Source organism: Salvia miltiorrhiza, chromosome 4, assembly GCF_028751815.1.
Source record: "Salvia miltiorrhiza cultivar Shanhuang (shh) chromosome 4, IMPLAD_Smil_shh, whole genome shotgun sequence".
Taxonomy (NCBI): Eukaryota; Viridiplantae; Streptophyta; class Magnoliopsida; order Lamiales; family Lamiaceae; genus Salvia; species Salvia miltiorrhiza.
The window spans coordinates 45,867,913-45,887,979 of NC_080390.1; the positions used below are offsets into that span (position 1 = coordinate 45,867,913).

Genomic DNA, 20,067 nt, shown 5'->3' on the forward strand with positions numbered 1-20,067 from the left:
AAAATTGATAGGAAGAGAGAAACAAATATAATAAATAATTTAATTATAAATACAAAGAAAAAAATCTTAATAAAATAAATATAATGTACTCCCTCCGTCTCATTTGCATTGGCCCCCTTGCCATTTTAGGTTGTTGATAACACTCATGTTTCCATGGTTTTTAATGTTCATATGATGTTTATTTTATAGGAAATTGAGTGTTGGATGATTGTTTTGTGTTTATATTATTTTATCTTGTGAAACGTGATTCTTGCTCGAACTTGAAGGAATTTACAGGAATCTTGAGATCGAATTTGGAAATATGATCTGAAATAGAAGTTATAGTTCGTCTCGAGAGGAGTTCGTGAGCGCAAACGGATTACAAATCAGAGTTCAGATGAAAAATTTATGACCGAAACAAAAGCGTCGCGCGCAGCAGTCCAAATTCGGCTACCCACTGGAGTTGGTCGCCGAATTCGGTGGTTTTGAAGAAGAAAATCGGCGACCAAAATGGCGACGGCCAAGTTGGTCGCCGAATTCTCTCTTTCAGTTTTGCACTACGAGTTTCAGAATCGGCAGGCACCGATTTCGGGTGTTTTTCAGCACAAAAAGAGCGTCGAGTTGGGCGGGTTTGCGAGTTTTTCCGATTTTTAGAGTTCTTCTGGGCTTCAAACTCTGTTTTTTTACCCTGATACTATATATAGGTCTTTTTTTGACCTATCTAGAATTCACAACTTTAGTTTTTCAGTTTCATAGCCTTAGATTATTGCTTTCCAGTTTTTAGAGCTTAGATCGGATTTCTGCAAGGATTGAAGATTCAAGATTGTTAATCAGTTTTATTCAGAGTTTTATTTAATTCAGTTTTTACAATTGCGTTCTTTTTAATTATGTTTATGTTTTCTTTTACTATGTCTGGCTAGTTTTCTTTAGCTGATTATAGGGTTTGTAAATAGTTAACTAAATTCATGTGATTAATTTGTTAATACCTTTTTGTCTTTCAGTTTATGATTTATAATTCTTGGTGCTTGATTTCTTGTGGATTATATGGCCAATAGTTTGCATGTTTAGCTATTCGGTTTGAGATCTAGTGGAGATAACTGTTTAGCGGATTCAGGAATGTATGATATGATCTTAACCTTGAGACCTAGTGGAGAATCCGGAGATAGGTGGATCATAGAGAACAATTCTTATGTGCTTTTGGGAGTTAGTAGATTTTCTTGAGACCTAGCGGAGATAGAGAATTTACTAATCTACGATCGTTGCTCCTCTAGCGAGAGTAATTGATTAATTAAGTGATCTCTCATCATAACTGGATTAAACTGGTTAATAGGATTAATAGATTGATTTTTTTTATCAAGAAAAAATTCAATTAAAAACAGTACCCGGGGTACCAAACAAAGTTTTACATGAGGTTGGTGATCAAATTATCAGAACACCAATCAAAAAAATTCAGATCTTTCGGAAGAATCTCATAGATTTTGTTCCAGCTCCATGTCCTAACCTTGATTTTCGACAAGATAATTTTACAGTCCAAGCCATCATCGTCAAATCTGCATTTATTTCTCCATCTCCACAACATCCAAATAGAGCAAACCCACACCATCATAAGGAACCTCCTATTTGTCTTTCCACTTTCCAGATCCGCAAACGACTCGAAGTGTCGTCTTGCCGTATTTAGCCTAACTGTGGTGAATCCCAGCCATTTCTATATTTCATCCCAAAGCTCCGTGGTCTTTGGGCATAAGAGGAACAGATGGTCTATCGTCTCCCTTCGACTGTTGCAAAATTTACACTTTACCTCTTCATCGCCTAGCATCACCTTCCTCTTTTCCAGGTTGTCATAGGTGGCAAGTCTATTTTTAAGAAGTCTCCACGCCGTGACTATTGCTTTCTGAGGCGCTGACGTTTTCTACACTCTCGCATTCAGCTCCGAGAATCTATGTAACGTCGTTGTATCGCTACCTCCCGCGAAAATGACCGAGTAGGCTGATTTAGTGGTGTAGTTCCCTGCTGGAGACGCACTCCATGTCCACTTATCCTCTTCACATGCGGTCACAACGCAATCAAAGATATAGAGCTGGAAGCCTTGCATGTGAGCCACGCACTCTGGTGGAGTAAATCCTGCCAACAGCGTGTTGTCGTGCGTGGCTCACCAGATTTCTCTTCGGTCAGTTCCGTTCGACCCGTCTTAACGTATCCTATCGATTTGTATACGTGTTCGGGTCAATAATATGTTGGTATTGGATTATGTTTCGATACTTGTTCGACTTTTATTTGCAATTGTTGGGAACTTTATGGAATATCCTAATCCTTGTTTTGATGATACCAAAATCCACATGACTTAATTGTAATAAGACTAGAACTGTTTGAACTCAAGTGTTAGAGTTCGTTTCTAGTTTAATTTGCGGTTCTGAAGACTAAAGACTGAAGGACGAAGGACTGAAGACTGAAGTTACCAACTGAAGTATCAGTTGAAGAATCAGTTCGGAACTGATTACTTAATGCGTGCCGCGTGGATTCAGCGGACTGATACTAAAGTCAAGTATCAATTAAACATTCTTCCTCGGACTGAACTTCCAACGTTCAAAGGAAGCCACGTACTCCAAAAGTACAGCCGCATTAAATGCAGAGATCTCAGGATCATCCCTCTCTCCAGAGGTCATTCCTATTTGGTGGCTACTTTATCAGAGACGTCACATCTCCTGTTCTTCAATATAGCCGTTCTCACCAAACAAGGAACCTCGAAGATTGAAGCCTCAGCCCAAATTTGAAAAGCTCTCCAACGGAAGAAATCTTGAAGATGTTCTCTGCCAACGGATCTATTCAAGACCTCTCCTATAAATAGCGCTCGATGATCACTTCAATCTTCACCGATTCAACAACATAAACTGAAACTCTGCCAAAATAGTTTCTCAGCCAAAAGCTTAACCTCCCCAAAGTTTGAATCGAATAAGAGAATTCCAAAGCCCAAAATCAGTCACTGCTGATTACACACATTCTCTTAGACCTTAGACAAACCTCTGTTTACCCAGAAGCCTAGGTCAAACTAGCTCCAAAGAACTTGTTCTTTGAAGTTTAGTTGGCAGGATTTCAAACCTCCCTTCGAGTTAGAATCGAGTGTTTGAGTGAAAATGAGTTCAGAAAGGTACTCTGACTCCGTGAGATCCTAGTGCAAGGTCGTGCTAGGAGTGAGAAATCCAACGTGAGTGAAGTGTTGGTACTGAAGAGTGGAATCTTTAGTGGTACGGTTGTGTGCACCCGGCAAGCACACGGTTTGGTTTGCAGTGCACCAGTTAAGCACTTGCGGAGTGGATTGTTGGTCTGATCAACCGACCGTGGATGTAGGAAGTGTTTTCCGAACCACATAAAAGTTTATGTGTTATTTACAACTTTTAGTTTTACATTCTTACTTGTGTTCTTACATTTTGATAAACTGAATTCTGATTAACTGCAAAGAGAAACCTAAGACTAACAACGTGCTCAACCGAGGCTATTACGAAACAAAGTTATTTCTGCTGCGTATGTTATTAGTCTGACTGATCTATCCTCTGATAGTCAGGAAGAGTGATATCATCTCTGTTTTAGCAAACTCGACTGAAGCCTTAACGTGCATCAGTTAAGTTCCAGTGACTTAACTGATAACTCCTTACTGAAGAATTTTTCAATATCAGTCGTCAACCCTGTTTGGTCAAAACTCCTTTCTGTTAACAGGTGTCTTAGTTTGCTTGTAAAGTTTCGTTTTGATCTCTATCTTGAGATCCCCCTACTTTAGAGGAGAAAATAGCCCATAGGTGTATTCCCCCCCATACACCTATTCGAGACCCTTCGGACCTAACAGCAATTCCAATTTTGGTTAGTTGTGATTCACTATTTCTGATATCGACAAGAAAACGACTGATATTGTGCCTATGATGACCAAGATCACAAAACAATTCTTTTTTTAAAAATTATTCTTCTATTTAATTTTCACACAATTTTGTTGTAAGTTGAAACTTAATTAAGTCTATGCACAATAGCACGAGCTTTAAAGCTTGCAAGTAAGGAAATTTCTAAGTTCCAACAATAGTATGTACAGCCGTATATGAAAATTAATAAATCACCCTGGTTGTTGATAAGTTTGGCATGAAGCAAAGTAAATCTGATGATTTTATTTTCTATAAAAAATTTCGAGCACGATACTATTATGTTGGTTGTGTATGTGGATGATATTGTGATCACTGAAAGTGATTCTAAAGGATATTTCATCTCTAAAAACTTTCTTTCCTACTCAGTTTAATATCAAAATATTTGGGGGGAGTTTAAATATGTTATAGGTATTGAAATGATGAGAAGTAAGAAATGAGTTTTCTTATCTCAAAGAAAGTATGTTCTTGATTAAAACGTAGGAGCTAAATTGTGTAGCACTCCGATGGTTCCCAATTTTCAGAAAGTTGGTGTTTATTTGATGATCATGAGAGATACAAAAGGTTGGTTGGAAAGTAGAATTATTTTAGTGTGACACATCCTAGTTTGCTCATCATGTCAGTTTAGTAAATCAATATATGTCATCTCCACGGACTGATCATTGGAAGGTAGTGGAGCAAAATTTGCGATATTTGAAGGGAGCATCTCGATGTGAAATTGTGTATTGTAACTATATCATGATAAGATTGAGTGTTTCTCATATGATAATTGGGAGGAGCCAAAAGAAAATCGGAGGTCTATTACATGATATTGTGTTTTATTTGGAGATAATTTGATTTTATGGAAAAGTAAGAAACATAACGTGGTCTCACGCTCAAGAGCAAGGTCAGAGTATAGTATTATGGCTCAGACCGCATGTGAAATTATGTACAGTTTCTAAATAAGGTGAGTTCGAAAGTCTCAATGTCAGCTAAGTTGTGTTTTATTTGGAGATAATTTGATTTTATGGAAAAGTAAGAAACATAACGTGGTCTCACGCTCAAGAGCAAGGTCGGAGTATAGTATTATGGCTCAGACCGCGTGTGAAATTATGTACAGTTTCTAAATAAGGTGAGTTCGAAAGTCTCAATGTCAGCTAAGTTGTGGTGTAATAATCAAGTTGTACTTCACATGACATCTAATTCAATTTTTCATGAGCGAACCAAGCATATTAAGAATTATTGTCACATTATTTTGGAGAAGATTTAACAAGGAATGATCGCTACTGGATATATAAAAATTAGAGATCAACTGGAAGATATCTAAATGAAGACAAATCAAGTTTTAAAGCTTGAATTCACAACCAATATTAGTTATTCAGTTGTGAATTCGAGTTTTAAAGTTTGAATTCATAACTAGAAATAGTGTTGGTTGTGAATTCAAGTTTTAAAACTCGAATTGACAACCAACAATAGCTATTCAATTGTGAATTTATCGAATTGGTTGTGAATTGATGAACATTAACAATACAAATTCACATCCACAATAATTGACAACACACAACCTCACATATTTGATTAAATTCACGTCAATTTCTGAATTTGTACAATGAAATTCAAATTTATAGGGAAAATAGAAAAAAACCAAGATGAAGATGTACAAACAAATTTATCTAATATAATATCATGATTAATTAATCTAGGGCTCGAGATAATTATGTGTGGGGTATAATGATATTTTGTGTAAATAATGAGTTTATGTGGGGATATTTATTATGTATTGACTTTTCACTTTAAGAAGTGGCTTATTGAATGCGTCCAAATAAAAAAACATGACCTATTGAATTGGGACGGAGGGAGTAAGAAAAAGAGGTGAGGTCATGTATTAAAATGGAAAGTGTCACAGTGGACACCTAAAATGACAAAAGTGTCATACTTCTTGTAGACAGAGAGAGTATTATTTTATTATTTTATTAAAATTGATGATATTTTGAATTGACCCAAGTTGGGACATAAGAAATCTATTAATTATAGAGTTTATTAATTTATTGAGTATTATTTTAAAAAAGGTTTACTATAGTTGTAAAATCCTATAGAACAAATTGTTCATTAAAAAATTAAATATAATAGATATTGTATCTATTTTATTTTTTAAATTTTATCAAATAAAATAACATTGATTATGCATACAATGTACGATCTTTCTTCTAGTATACGTAAAAGTCCTATCTGTAGTACAATATTACCATATATACAATTATATTTTTAACACTCCTCAAGTTGGAGTAAAGATATTAATTATGCCTAACTTGTTACAAACATAATATACTCTAACTCACAAATCACATCAAACAGTACTGCTAGTGGTGAATTCGAATTTTAAAGTTTGAATTCATAATTATAAATAGTGTTAGTCGTGAATTCGAGTTTTAAAGCTTGAATTCACAACTAAAATTAGTGTTTGTTGTGAATTCGAGTTTTAAAGTTTGAATTCACAACCAATACTATTCTTAGTTGTGAATTCACAACTAAGAATAGTATTGGTTGTGAATTCAGGTTCAGTGACGATTTTAAATTTTTTATGTGAAGGGTAAAATGGTAATTGTGATCAATTTTTAATTTTTTTAACTTAGTGGATAATTTTAGTTTTACTATTCTAAAATGGTCAATTTCAAAATCTATTCTTAATATTTTTATGGAATTTTTCTTTTTCAAGATTCAAAAAGAATTTCAAATATATTCCCTCCGACCACAAAAAAATTTTCTATTTTTTTTAGCACGTCCACAAAAAAACTTCTACATATTTTGGGATTATACCCCACCACTTAAAATTACCCTGTTTACCCTTTCTTTTTCACCAACACAATAAATTACTAACACCTTTTTTCACAATCCCCAATATCCTCGACTACTTTTTTTCTCCACTCTTAATACACTAACAATCTATTAAAACTCGTGTCACTCCCTCCTAGAAAGTTATTTCGTGGACGGATGAAGTATATCAAATAAATTTTGGATAAAATAATATAATTAATTAATACTCCCTCCGTCCACGAAATAAACTCCTACTTGCCCTTAAATATTTGTCCACGAAATAAACTCCTACTCTGCTTTTTGGACAATTATACTCTCCCTTGCTTTTAAATTTACTACACTTTTATCTATTGAGCCCACTTTATTCCACCATTACTTATGTAATTAGTCTCCCCTAAACTAATTATTATTATTATTATTATTATTATTATTATTGTTGTTGTTGTTGTTTTCCTTATTATTATTATTATTATTATTATTGTTATTGTTGTTGTTGTTGTTGTTGTTGTTGTTATTGTTGTTATTGTTGTTATTGTTATTATTATTGTTATTATTATTGTTATTATTATTATTATTATCCTTATTATTCTTATTTTATTGTTGTTGTTGTTATTATTATTATTATCCTTATTATTATGATTATTATTATTATTATTATTATTATTATTATCCTTATTATTATTATTATTATTATTATTATTATTATTATTATTATTATTATTATTATTATTATTATTATTATTCTTGTTGTTGTTGTTGTTGTTATTATTATTAATATTATTATTATTGTTATTATTATTATTATCCTTATTTCTCTTATTATTATTATTCTTATTGTTATTATTATTATTATTATTATTATTGTTATTATCCTTATTATTATTATTATTGTTATTATTATTATTCTTATTCTTATTATTCTTGTTGTTGTTGTTGTTGTTATTATTACTATTGTTATTATTATTATTATTATTATTATTATTATTATTATTATTATTATTATTTTTATTGTTATTATTGTTATTATTATTATTATTATTATCAAATTGCTAGTTAAAGATTAGTAAAAGTAATCACAATACATAAACACTACCCTTTTAGTCTTTTACACCACCTTTTTAAGCTTTCTTAGTCTCCGTGCCGAACCCCAACTGGGAGTTTATTTCGTGGACGGAGGGAGTATATTTTTATAATAATAAATTTATACATTCTTCTAAATATATAATTTACATAAATATCCTTAAAATTAAGGGATTATAGCAAAAAAATACACGAACTTTGATAAAAATTGCAATTTTCACCTGAACTTTCAAATTAGCCAAAATATACCTGAACTTATATTTTTTGTTGTAAATTTCACCTGAACTTGCAATGATTGAACTCCGTCGAGGTGAAATTTACAACAAAAAATATAAGTTCAGGTATATTTTGGCCAATTTGAAAGTTCAGGTGAAAATTGCAACTTTTATCAAAGTTCGTGTATTTTTTGGCTATAATCCCTAAAATTAAATATGTGATAGAGATATAATAGGCAATCTATGACACTTTTTCCTATTAATATAGATATACGTTATGATTAGTAAATGAATAATACAGAAAAAATTGGGGTAAATATCACTTTAAACCCCAAACTATTTTCACACTATCAATTATATCCTGAACTATTGAAAATAATTTTTTAAACCGTGAACTATCAATTTTGTATCAATTGTACATTTTATCAATTTTTCATACTTTAAATTTTTAATGAGTAATACATATAATCACGTCGTTTTATATAATATAGGTCAAAAAAAGAATGATTCTAAATACATTGTGGTATCTGGTGAGCCACGTCAAATTTTTTAAGCTAAAAAAATGAACGAATGGTACAATTGATACAAAATTAATAGTTCAAGGTTTAAAAAATTATTTTTGATAGTTCAGGATATAATTGATAGTGCGAAAATAGTTTGGGGTTTAAAGTGATATTTACCCAAAAAATTGTGTGAAACTATGTCTTACATTACGTTTGAACAGGAAGTAAGGTAACATGTCCTACAAACATAGTTCGACTTGTCTATGACTATAGGCTACTAACAAATCCTCATAGACTTGGGTCTACTATGGCATCACATTAGATCTGGATCATCTCTTCCTTATAAGAGACGATTTTCCAATTTATAGTATATTAAAAGCATAATCTTTACCAAGTCAATATGGAAGAATCGAGACTTGAACAATAACAAGGAGATTGAATGAGAAATGAGCAAAAAGTAGGGTAATGATGCATACAACAGATGAAAGACATGGTGCTATGCTTCCAACATTACACAACCTATGTCGGAAGTCAGCATAATCTCTAGTCCTAGATTATATCATATCCTGAATCCCATCAAACAATAGGAAAATGCTTCAATAATTAGCAGTAAAAGACAGCTTCAACAATGCCAAATGGGAAAACCAAAGTAAACTGTTACCTTCAGTTGTATCCCCAAATCCAATTGCACGACTGAAGGAACAAATTCTTAAAAATTGTCCATAAACGAAGAGATTCGAGGTATTTGTAGAAACAGTTGGAGCTGAGTCAAGCCATCCTAGAGATGGGAGTCCAGACGCAGTTTTGAGCCTCATCAGCAGTGCTCATCGTGTCGTTTGTACTTCTGCTTGAGGACTCTGCCTCTTGCTTTCCCAGCTTCAACACGTCTTCGGGAGAAAGCATCTTTATATACCACACGTTATTAACAAACGCCCTGTCCACATATTTATAATGGTCAGTTCAGTTCTGCTAGATAAACAAAGATGCTCAGCGATTGTTAGCCAACTCCTGAGATTTTGATTCTTGAATATACTCAAATTTTATGATCTTATATCACAATTATCAATATTATGAACATATGCTTTTATGTGAAAGAATGATTCTTGATTCTCAACAGAGCACATGAAAGAACAAAAGTTTAAGAGAAATGAATCATCAGATTGAAGGGAAGCTTCTATGCATATCGTATCCTGAATTTGAGGACCCGAAAAACCGCAGATAATAAAAACGGGGAACTCACTACCAAAATGATAATGAAAACACATAAGGTAAATGTTACATCAAAAACTCACTCCCATGGATCGTCTCCAAGGAGAAGCACGTCGTTCTCCCTGTCAACGAATACAAGCTGCCAGCCTGATCTTTGAGGGTCTTCAAGCAACCCTTCAACCCCGAACATCTGACCCAGTTCCTGTCTCAGCTCTTGATAACTGTTGAACTGGGTGATGTCCAGTGTCCTACCCACAGCTCCTGTTTTGTAGACCTACAATAAACAAACTAATCACTTGCCACAAACTACTATTAAGGCTTGCAGTTATGGAACACAAATTTCTAAAAAGCACCTTGACAAAAGCATGGGCATTAGGTCGGTCGAGTTCTCCAGTACTTTGCAACACATCAAAAGAATCTTGAACGCATCCATATAGAGGACTCTGGCACCCCGACGGTCCTGACTGAACATCAGAATGAACAGTACCAACAACGGATGCAGAAGAATCAATATTAGCACCAAAAAGAGCATGAGTTTGCACATCCAAGCTACAACTTTCCAGCTGAACAGAAGCATCCTTTCCAGAAAACGGTGCACAAGTTTTCGAACTGGAACAACCATTGGCTGGTGACTGAGTAAATTTCCAGGATTGTTGCGGCGACTGCTCATTGATTATCGGCTCACCAAGTCTTAAGAAACTTAGAAAATTACCACCGCCTTCGGGACAAATCGAACTGAGCATATTTTGCATGGTAGAATGAGCCACGGATGCTGAAAATTTATCGTTTGAAGTTGTAAAATCTGATTTTGAAATTGAAGACGATGGAATATCGAACATTGGCCTTTGTTGGAGCTGATCGTGTTGGGAGAAGTATGCTTCCCGGTAAGTATGTTCTTGCTCACGTTTTTCAGCTTGATTGTCAATTTGCTGTTCAAGCGGTCTCTGCAGATTATCAGGTAGCATTTGAGACTGAGTAGGATGCATATGAGGAGAAACCAATGACTGGGGCCCATGCTGCAGCTGTGCGACGGGATTATGGCTGCCTGTACTTGAAAGGTAATGAATAGGCTGCTGGAATTGCATTAATTGATTTTTGAGCAACTCCCCGCTTCCGAAGTTTTGCAGCCCTCCTGCCATCATTGCCTGATACTGCTCAGTCAGATCGTTCCTCGAGCCAATTGGATCAAATCTTTGCTGCATCAAAGGAATCATTCCAACTGACTGAAAATCCAAAGAGTTGAATCCTTGTGAACCAACTTCACCTCTTAACCACGCCATGCCATTGATAGCTTCATTACCAGCAACTGAGATAGGAGTTGAGGAATGCTTGGTAACACCATTTGAGGAGCACAAAACTTGTAATTTGTGTTCATGATTAAGATCTTAAGCATATAAGTTAGATTATATAAAGTCAAGCATTAAGAACCTCTTAAATTAGAAATATTTCAAGTCCAAGTATACATATTCAGGTATCTTTATTATTTATGTTAGGCGACAAGGAACTAGGACATGTCAAGATATTTTCGTAAGGTTGAGATGGGGAAATTATGGTTGTTGTTTCATATTGTCAGTGGATGTTTTTACATGCTTTTGATTCATGTTTGATTTTACATGAATATAATATTATCGTAATGACGTATGTGGCAACAAATCTCTTACCCACACGATTATGAAATAAGTTTTGGAGGACAAAATCTCTTCGCTAACGGCCTAAGGGCACAAATCTCTGCCCTCGCGATTATGATAAAGTTTTATGTGTTTATGACAATGTGATTTAATACCATGTTTAAATGTATGTGGAAAATTGCCTTGTTCCTCACTGAGCATATTTAGGATTTGCTTGCCCCTACTATTTTCAATTCTAAGGTGATAGAGTTGGAGTATGAAGCAGACATGGAGGTCGAAAATGACTAGTACAAGGATCCAAGTCGTTTATTAATTTACCTTCATTTCAAGTCTTTAGGATTAACAATAGATACTCTAAGTTCTAAGTTCTTTTCAGTTTTTTCACATCATGGGCACTTGGTTCAGTTGTGTTTTATTTAGGAATTCTTCCCGAAAACAGATTTCAATAGTTACTTTTGTTTCTTTTGCAACAGGTGTCTGACTATTGATTTGTTATGGTTAATTGTCTTTTCTTATGAAATCCTTACATAACTTTATATTTTATGAATATATACTCTACAACAATTAAATTAATAGTATAAATGCAAGGTCATCATGTCTTAAGCTAGTTTTCATTTAAATAAATTGTTTCGTGATTCTTCAAGAGTAGTAATTATATTTTACTTTTAGTTTTTTGTAATTAAGCTTATAAGCTTTGGCATAATGATATGAAATCTATATTAAGTAGTAATATTCTAGTTGATTAGAAACTAGGTATTACAAGGTAACTATCAAATTAGATATATAATTGCTGAAACAATGCTATCACCGGAGATGGAGAAAAACAAACGAAAAAAGTAATCATGCCATTGACCAAGAAAACAAGATAAGCAAATTTTGTGGTGGTCATATACCTTGGGAAGAGGATGCCCCGGGGTACCATGGCCGTTTCAGCCTTAGAGGAAATAATGAGGGGTACATGGGAAACGTTGTCAAAGGCTCGATTTCCCATAATGATACCCTTGGCTGCTTATCACCTGCTGTTGATTCATCCCAACCAACCTACAAATTTAGTGAAAAGGGGTAACAAGTAATCATTGGATAATCTAAGTCAAGACGCCTCTCACACACACATGCAAAGAATGATTAAGTTGGTCTAATCAGATCGTAGACCTAATGCACAAAGCTAAAGTCACATTATCAATATATCTATTAAATATAACTATGTAATTGATAATGATGACAAATGATAATATTCACATTATCAATATTTACAACACATCATGGTGTGTTCACATAATCCAATATATTTAGTTAGTGGAGGCAGTATAATACTCCCTCCGTTTTGCCACATTGTGGACGGCACGTGTTTTAATAAAATGTGAGTAGAGTTGTTAGTGGAGTAGAGGTCCCACTTTAAATGTGAATGGAGTTGTGTGGACGCTACTACTATAAATGGAAGGGACAAATTTTTCGTGGACGGAAGGAGTAATGTGATGATACTTAATGAAGACATTATTCCTACATCAGTAGCAGTAGGTGCATTTAGGCAAGAAACTTTTGGCTTTATACTTCTCTCCGCCTCTGTATGAACTAATACTAATAAAGATATGTGCGCGTGTATTGGCCTAGTGGTAGAGTGGCTAATGCCTAAGGCCAAAGGTCTTGGGTTCAAGTCCATTGTAGCACGGTCTTTAAATTTCTTTATTTAATTGTTAATTTATCAAAAAAAATACTAATAAAGATATTTGTCGATTCACTAAACATTACGCATTACCTAGGTTCTAGATCTCAATAACTCCCGATTTTTTAGTTGCGACATAACATAAATATCAATGACATACAGTTCAGCAATGAAAATGACAAGTGAATCTAAAACCTTAGCATTTAATACAGAACAAATGGTGAATCAAATCGCGAACAAAATGAAAACCAGGAAAGTGGGGCTCAGCGAAGTGTTAGACTGCATCCTTAAAAATAAAATAAAAAATAAATAAAATAAAATAAAATAATAAAATAAAGTAGATGTTGTTTACCTTAACAGAGCGCCAGTGAGAGTTCGACCAACGAACAGGATCTAAATCACCAATGCCAGTAATCGTGCCCATGTATCTGGATTTGTGGTGATTGATACGTAAGAAGACCAAGATTTCATACAAGAAAGTTTCATTAAAATTCATCTTAACTAAGTCCGGTATTGGTCAGATTTAGGTGTAAGTGCCATTTTGAGTGAGATAACCTACTGTTTCAGCCCAGAAATCTATCAATAGTGAACGACAATATGAGTAAATATGGTTAAAAAAAAACAATATGAAACCTACAGCCATCCTTGCGAGCCATTCAATGAAAACTCCAATCAAGGAAACAAGTGAGAGTTACTCATTTTAGCATCCTAAATGACTTTGGACATCAACATCCAGACAACGTACATATTAATTAACTGCCTACATAATGTATTAGCAATTATAAGAGCTAATCATATTGACCATGCGAGTACGTTACCTGCGGACACTAGATTCCTCAGTTTCAAACAGCATCCGAAAACGCATTCCAACAGAGACGCGTGTGTGATATACGGCTTGGACATACTTCGATAAAGGAATTACAAACTCTGACGGACTGGCCCTGATGAGAAATGGTTTTTTGAGCAACGCTAAAACAAAAATTTAAAGGAAAAACTACTACCACCTCGGGTTGTAGAATACAGTGAAACAGCTATCAGTAGCAGCAGCATGGGCAGCAGCAGCAAGCAGTCCAATGTGCATACTGTCACTTGAGAGGACGGAAGATGGCATCACAGTCTGGGGTCTAGTGGCACGACGGATACCCAGAAGAAGCTGATTTTTATCATTCCTAGAACCAGGTTGGTGAAGCAAGCATTAAGCTTTTTTAGTGCAAATTTTGAAAATTGGAATTGGAAATCAACAGGGTAAATGTTACCATATAAAAAGAACAGAGTCTCCAGCAACAAGACGTTTGGCGCTGACAAAGACACTCCAGCCAGTAGTCAGTAAATGACGCTTCGGTTGACCTGAGAGAAGTAACAACCACATTATAAATTGTAGAATTTCCTTCAATATTGAGTTCACTACAGAATAAGGTTAAGCTTATAGAGCACACATGTCATCACGACATCAGCCAAGAAATTACAAAGTAGTTTGAACTTCTCCTAACATGTTTACTTCTCATGATGGATTGATGGAGTAGTTTTCAAAAATCATGACAGCAGGGCAACATGAAGGACAAAATGCCAATAACATTTTAGATTTTTCCTTTGCTTCCCTAATTTGTCGAAACCAAGAGGATTTACTTTTGAAGTCCCAGAAAAATAGGGATATCTGATCTAAGTTTCATTATTAGTGTGACTGAGTTAGGGCTCTATAGAATGCCATTGACCTCTCCTCTGCAAACCCTGCGCTCATTCATTTCACTTGAATATAATTATCATCATATGTGATCTTATCTTCTAACACTAATAAAATTCTACCAACTAGATGATTAATCTCTAAAATTAATACCATCATCTACATAGTGTCTGAAATTTTACGAAGACGCAAAAGCAAAAACAAAATAAATTGGAGTAGAAATAGAGGTTTAAGCTTCCAGAAAAAGGAAAGGAATCCGAAGTTGGGAAACTCTAGAAGGCTTTTGTTATAAATATAGCACTTTATTAAATACAATCGCTAAGAGAAACATCCTCTTTTTGAATAGAAACATGATGTTTTCCCAACTTGTTAAGTAACACGATGACATTTCAATAACTTCTCAAGGATTCAAACAAAATCCAAAATTACTCATTTTATATTCAAACCATGATTGAAAGGAAATTCACATCCTGCTAGCCATAGATTTGACAACTTAATAAGTAACACAATGACATTTCAAAATGTCTTGGGCTCTAACATTAACTTCATGCTTCTTCTTTGAAAATCGCGTTACATATTTTTTGCTTTAGGTTTGATAAAAGTTTTAGAGCCTTGGAAAAATTCAAATGGACCCAAATCATAAAAATACCGATAATTTTGACATAATCTGATACTTTAAAAGAAAGGATATAAAAGTAGAAGAAAATATCAGTGGATTACAAAAGAGTCATATAATTTGCATGAGCAATTGCAATGCTACCATTACCAACTACAAATACTAGATTTCGGGCAAGAAAGGAAATAATGAGTCATATAATTTGCATGAACCATTGCAATGCTCTGAATTATAAATATGCTAGCAGGGGAAAAAGAAGAAAAAAAGAAAGAAAGAATAAGCCAAGTAATTGCCTTTTGGTCTCTCAGATTGCACAGGAAGTACAAGGCCAAGTTAAGTAGAAGCAGATTACCTCTTACACACAAGAACAGCATCACTTAGTCATTGCCTAAACTTGTTCTTAGGTGTTCTTAGATTTACAAACAATCACGGAGTTATCCTTGATTTCTTTCATTCCTCTTTCTTTTATCTTTCATGAGGACCTCATCATTTGTTTGCTTCTCTCTGTAAGCACACCGGAAAGATCTTTATAAAGCAGGGGAAAACAAAACAGGTCAATACTTCATCTATAGATATCCAAGTGCGAAATACACTTCTGAATTATATGTTTAGCAGAACTTGTATTGATTTCAGTTTCCATCTGAAGAATTAGTAAAGCCATTAGCAATTGTATCATTTAAACTAAGCAAACGTCCCGTGGAGTGATTTTAGAAACAAAACATTATTTAGGCATTCCAAAAACAAGAGGGAGACAAATACAAAGTGACGAGTACAGTGGATAGTCTTTCATAATCCAAGTTGGAATGAGCGTACTCCTAACCATTTGAACTCCTAAGAGTCCCTTATATTTTAGAAGACAACGGCCACTTCATAATTACCACTAATAGATTGTGGACCATGCTACAATTAGAAATAAACACCAAATTAGAGTTAGGCAGACAACCAACGATGCTATATCGTTATGTAGAGGTGACCACCAGCCAACAGTGAAAGACACTTAATTTGTCACCTAGCCGTCAATATTAGTACTTTTCAACCTAATATTTACATTTTCATATCAAATACCACTGAGTGTCAACACTCCAAAGTAGGGATCCTGAGCTTTCCCCATAATACTACCATCTGTCTTAATTTATCACTTAGCCATCAATATTAGTACTTTTCAACCTAATATTTACATTTTCATATCAAAATACTACCCGGTGTCAACACTCCAAAGTCGGGATCCTGAGCTTTTCCCATACTAATTTTATACTACCATCTGTATTAGTTTAGTCTTGACACCATATAAATACCAATAATAGCACCAAACATTCTTAAAATATTCCTTTATTGGATAGGGTTTGAACTTCAGAACAAAGCACGGTCCCCTGTAAAAAAATTACACTAAAATATTGACTGCCGAATTGATCAAAAAGCTGGAGAAAGGGTCACCTCCCTTGATCAGGTTGAAACCAAGATTCTGGCATACCATTGACCATAACTTGAAATGAGAAGATGTCAGTTTAACAACTTAGACAGTTCCTCCGGCACAGGTGTATGGTGTCCTAGTAGATCCTGACATGGAAACATTTCTGTAGTGATTAAGGAGTACCATTAGTTACGTTTCTTTCAAGTTTTCACCAGTAAAATTTTTAACACTAGTGACTTCAAACCATGTTATCATGCACAGAGACGACTGAAAACTTATTACCTTGTGTTCAGAAATTTGCAATAAGCTTATTGTTAGTTCGTAGGACTCTAGTTCTGATTCAGCTTGAGTTTGAAGACATGTTTATCTGAGAACGATTGCCAACACCGCAATTTCTAAGTACCAGAAGAAATGCTAGACACAGAGATCTCTAGAACACAAAGGTAATACAGATATGGCTCTTTTGCTTCCCACTGAGAAGTTTCTCCGCTATCCACAGATCACAGAATCAAAGGCAGAGGCATATAGCCAGATGAGAATTACATCCATGTGAATTAATTTCCAAAGCATTGATGGATTCTATTAGTTTGACCACCACCTTCAATTGCAACTTTTGTCCCATATTTTGAACTTCCCTACCAACTTTATTCTGATGAATCCCCATGACCAAATAGGGAGGACTAGGTTATGCATCCATTATATACAAATATAGCTTATTCCCTTACATAAGCAACAAAATGACATATCATTGCTTTGGATATGTCAGTAGGGAAAAACTGATCGACTGAAATATCCCAGCATAATTGTATGACACTATGGAGAGCTGCGAATGATAGATAAAGTCTATACTGCTTCATAATTTGTTTTGTAATTCTCTAATGCAGTTCTCATTACAAGATACGGAATTAGGGATAAAGGTCAAATTGCAAAAGCACTCGAATTTACATTTACAATGCTAAGGTATGGTTGCAATTGCATTTCACACTAAATCTCACAGCATTAAATTCAAGCAGTAAGACAGTTTAACAAGTCAGTGGCTGGTATTTACCCCGAAAAATATGCCTAAACTTCCATTCCGCATCATGGAGATCCCTGGCAATAAGTTCTTGTGCAGGTGGCGTTTGTGAGAAATCCTGAAGCACCAACAAAATTATGAACAGTTCAATGCCAGAGTTTCTATCAGAACAATCAGACCATGAGATATGGTACCAGAGGTGGAAAAACTTTCTCTGCAGCACGACGAGGAACAGAGAAGCCTCCGTGTGTACTAGTATCACTTGCAGTCAGAGTCTTGCAGAAGTAATTAGTTGGTTGTCTGCTGGGCATTCCCAGCTCCACAGGAAGGTATGCATCTTTCTGTTCTTGCTGTATCCAAGCAATATATATTATGTTTACAAATTCTGAGTCAATAAGTCGAGGACAACAATGTTGAGCAATCAATCATTCTATCATAGTTTGAAATTTGAAACTACCAGAGTCAAGGGCTGCAATGTCATCTGGGCATATACTTCATCTGTTTCAATGTCTGCCTGAAATTAAACAAATAAACCAACTTCTAATTGAGGCTTATAAACGAGTTAGTTAACAAGATGGGAACACAAAAATCTACTGAAGAAAACCCACATGCATTGTAACATTATGGAGTTGACAAATCAATTGAGGGGGCAAGCTCGGGTAGTTGGGGAAATGGGCATCAACTTCTTTATTAGTCGCCGCAGCAACCTGCAAAGCATTCCCAGTAAATATCTATTAAACCTAACCTGAACCGAGTACTTGATGCAAAACTAACATTCGTAGAAAGAAGGTTGCAGTAGATCAATTCAACGAAACCTGCTCGCTGTGACCCTGAGGGAAGTAAACCACGCGGCTGCCTACCATTGGCAGGGACACCAGCGGACCAGCACAGGCATGCCATAGCTCCGAGTTCAAGCACTTCTTCTCCTCATACACTACCAGCAATCAATAATCACAATTCAGTCAAGCTAATCTGCTTAAAGCAAGATAACTTTATCTTGGACACATAGAGTCCTTCCCAGAAAAAGAAATAATCTAAAATTTCATGCATAGACAGCTAAAAACTAGACGAAAACAATATGCCTGCGGAAAAAACGTAGTTTCAAAAGAAAAGGGCTCAAAAGCGAAATGAAAAGTAAGCACATAAAAGAGAAGAACAATGGGCACCTTCATGACCATGATGACCCACCCCTGATGTTGAAAGCTTCATAGTTTTATCTGAGACTTCACTCATTGAAAAATAGTCGAACAATCTCTAGTTAGAATAAAACCTACAATCCTTCTACTCATCCCTTAAACTGCTCAAACAAAACCCTCACTTCCGACCCTCAATATTTCAGCTCCTAAAAATTCAATCTTCCTGGGCTCCAACGTTCTCACGCTCCCAATTCTACTCCTCCCCATCTCAATTCTTCGCTCACATTCCACTTCACCCACCACCACCAAATTCACAGCAAACCCACTAAAACAAATCCAAAACCTCATAAAGAAGCGCACAAATCCCTCCTAAACTAATCATCAAGACTGAAGCAATAAAATGGGAAAATCCCCTCTTTTTCCATATTCTGGTTCTGGGTCATGCAGCTAGACTAAGTAGGAGCTAGAAAGTCGATAACTTTTGATGGTCAATCGCTATCTGGCAACTTTCTCCGAGAGAGAGAAAACCGAAAGAGTGTTGCAGACTTGCTCTGTTTTTATATCCCGCCCGACCGAGTTCGACCTGGTAGCAGTGGTGCCGAGAGAGAAAGAGATGGGAGTATCTAAAATGCTAGATACTATGCAATAAGGTTCAGTCACTGTCCCCGTTCTCTCTCTCTAGCAAATGGAAAGGAGAAAAATATGAGCCGTCGATTGAGCCGTGCGGCGGATCGTGGCCGTCGCATGGAAAATGATGGTGACAGGAGCATGTGGCATCACTGGTCCGTGGGACCATGGTCGCTCTCACAGTACGGACATGTAGTGAAAGTGAAAGGTGGTATCAAAGCCCATTCGCCTCGCCATCTTTTTGTGGACTGCACCTATCTCAATTCCTCATCCAATTATGCGCTACCACTTTGTCCTCATATTTTCATTTCCTCTTATCCATCTTCGTTTCCAATATGTATTTTGATGTTCAAAAAACAAGAGTTTTTTTTTTTACTCTTCTCCGTCCCGACTATCTTTTATCGCGATTATTTTGATTCGTAGTATTTTTATTTATCGTTTTTACATTGTGGACAATGCGGATTTTAAGAAAAGTGATGAATAATACTCCCTCCGTCCACGAAATGAGTACTCATATTTCCTTTTTCGTCCGTCCACGAAATGAGTATCCATATTTCCTTTTTCGTCCGTCCACGAAATGAGTACTCATTTCTCTTTTTGGCAAGTGTA

The 20,067-nt window shown here is 35.3% G+C and overlaps 1 protein-coding gene across 1 annotated transcript; it reads right to left on the minus strand.

Annotated features, from left to right (window-relative positions):
* Positions 1-8,888: 8,888 nt before the first annotated feature.
* LOC131023759 (auxin response factor 8-like) lies at positions 8,889-19,732 on the minus strand. Its single transcript, XM_057953330.1, is given in 15 exon segments — positions 8,889-9,267; positions 9,269-9,406; positions 9,765-9,955; positions 10,035-10,987; positions 12,203-12,350; positions 13,325-13,400; positions 13,791-13,913; positions 13,977-14,141; positions 14,229-14,319; positions 17,729-17,813; positions 17,890-18,045; positions 18,153-18,209; positions 18,304-18,402; positions 18,511-18,629; positions 18,862-19,732. Coding segments are annotated over 15 exon segments (2,667 nt in total). The 5' UTR covers positions 18,929-19,732; the 3' UTR covers positions 8,889-9,068.
* Between the last annotated feature and the right edge of the window lie 335 nt (positions 19,733-20,067).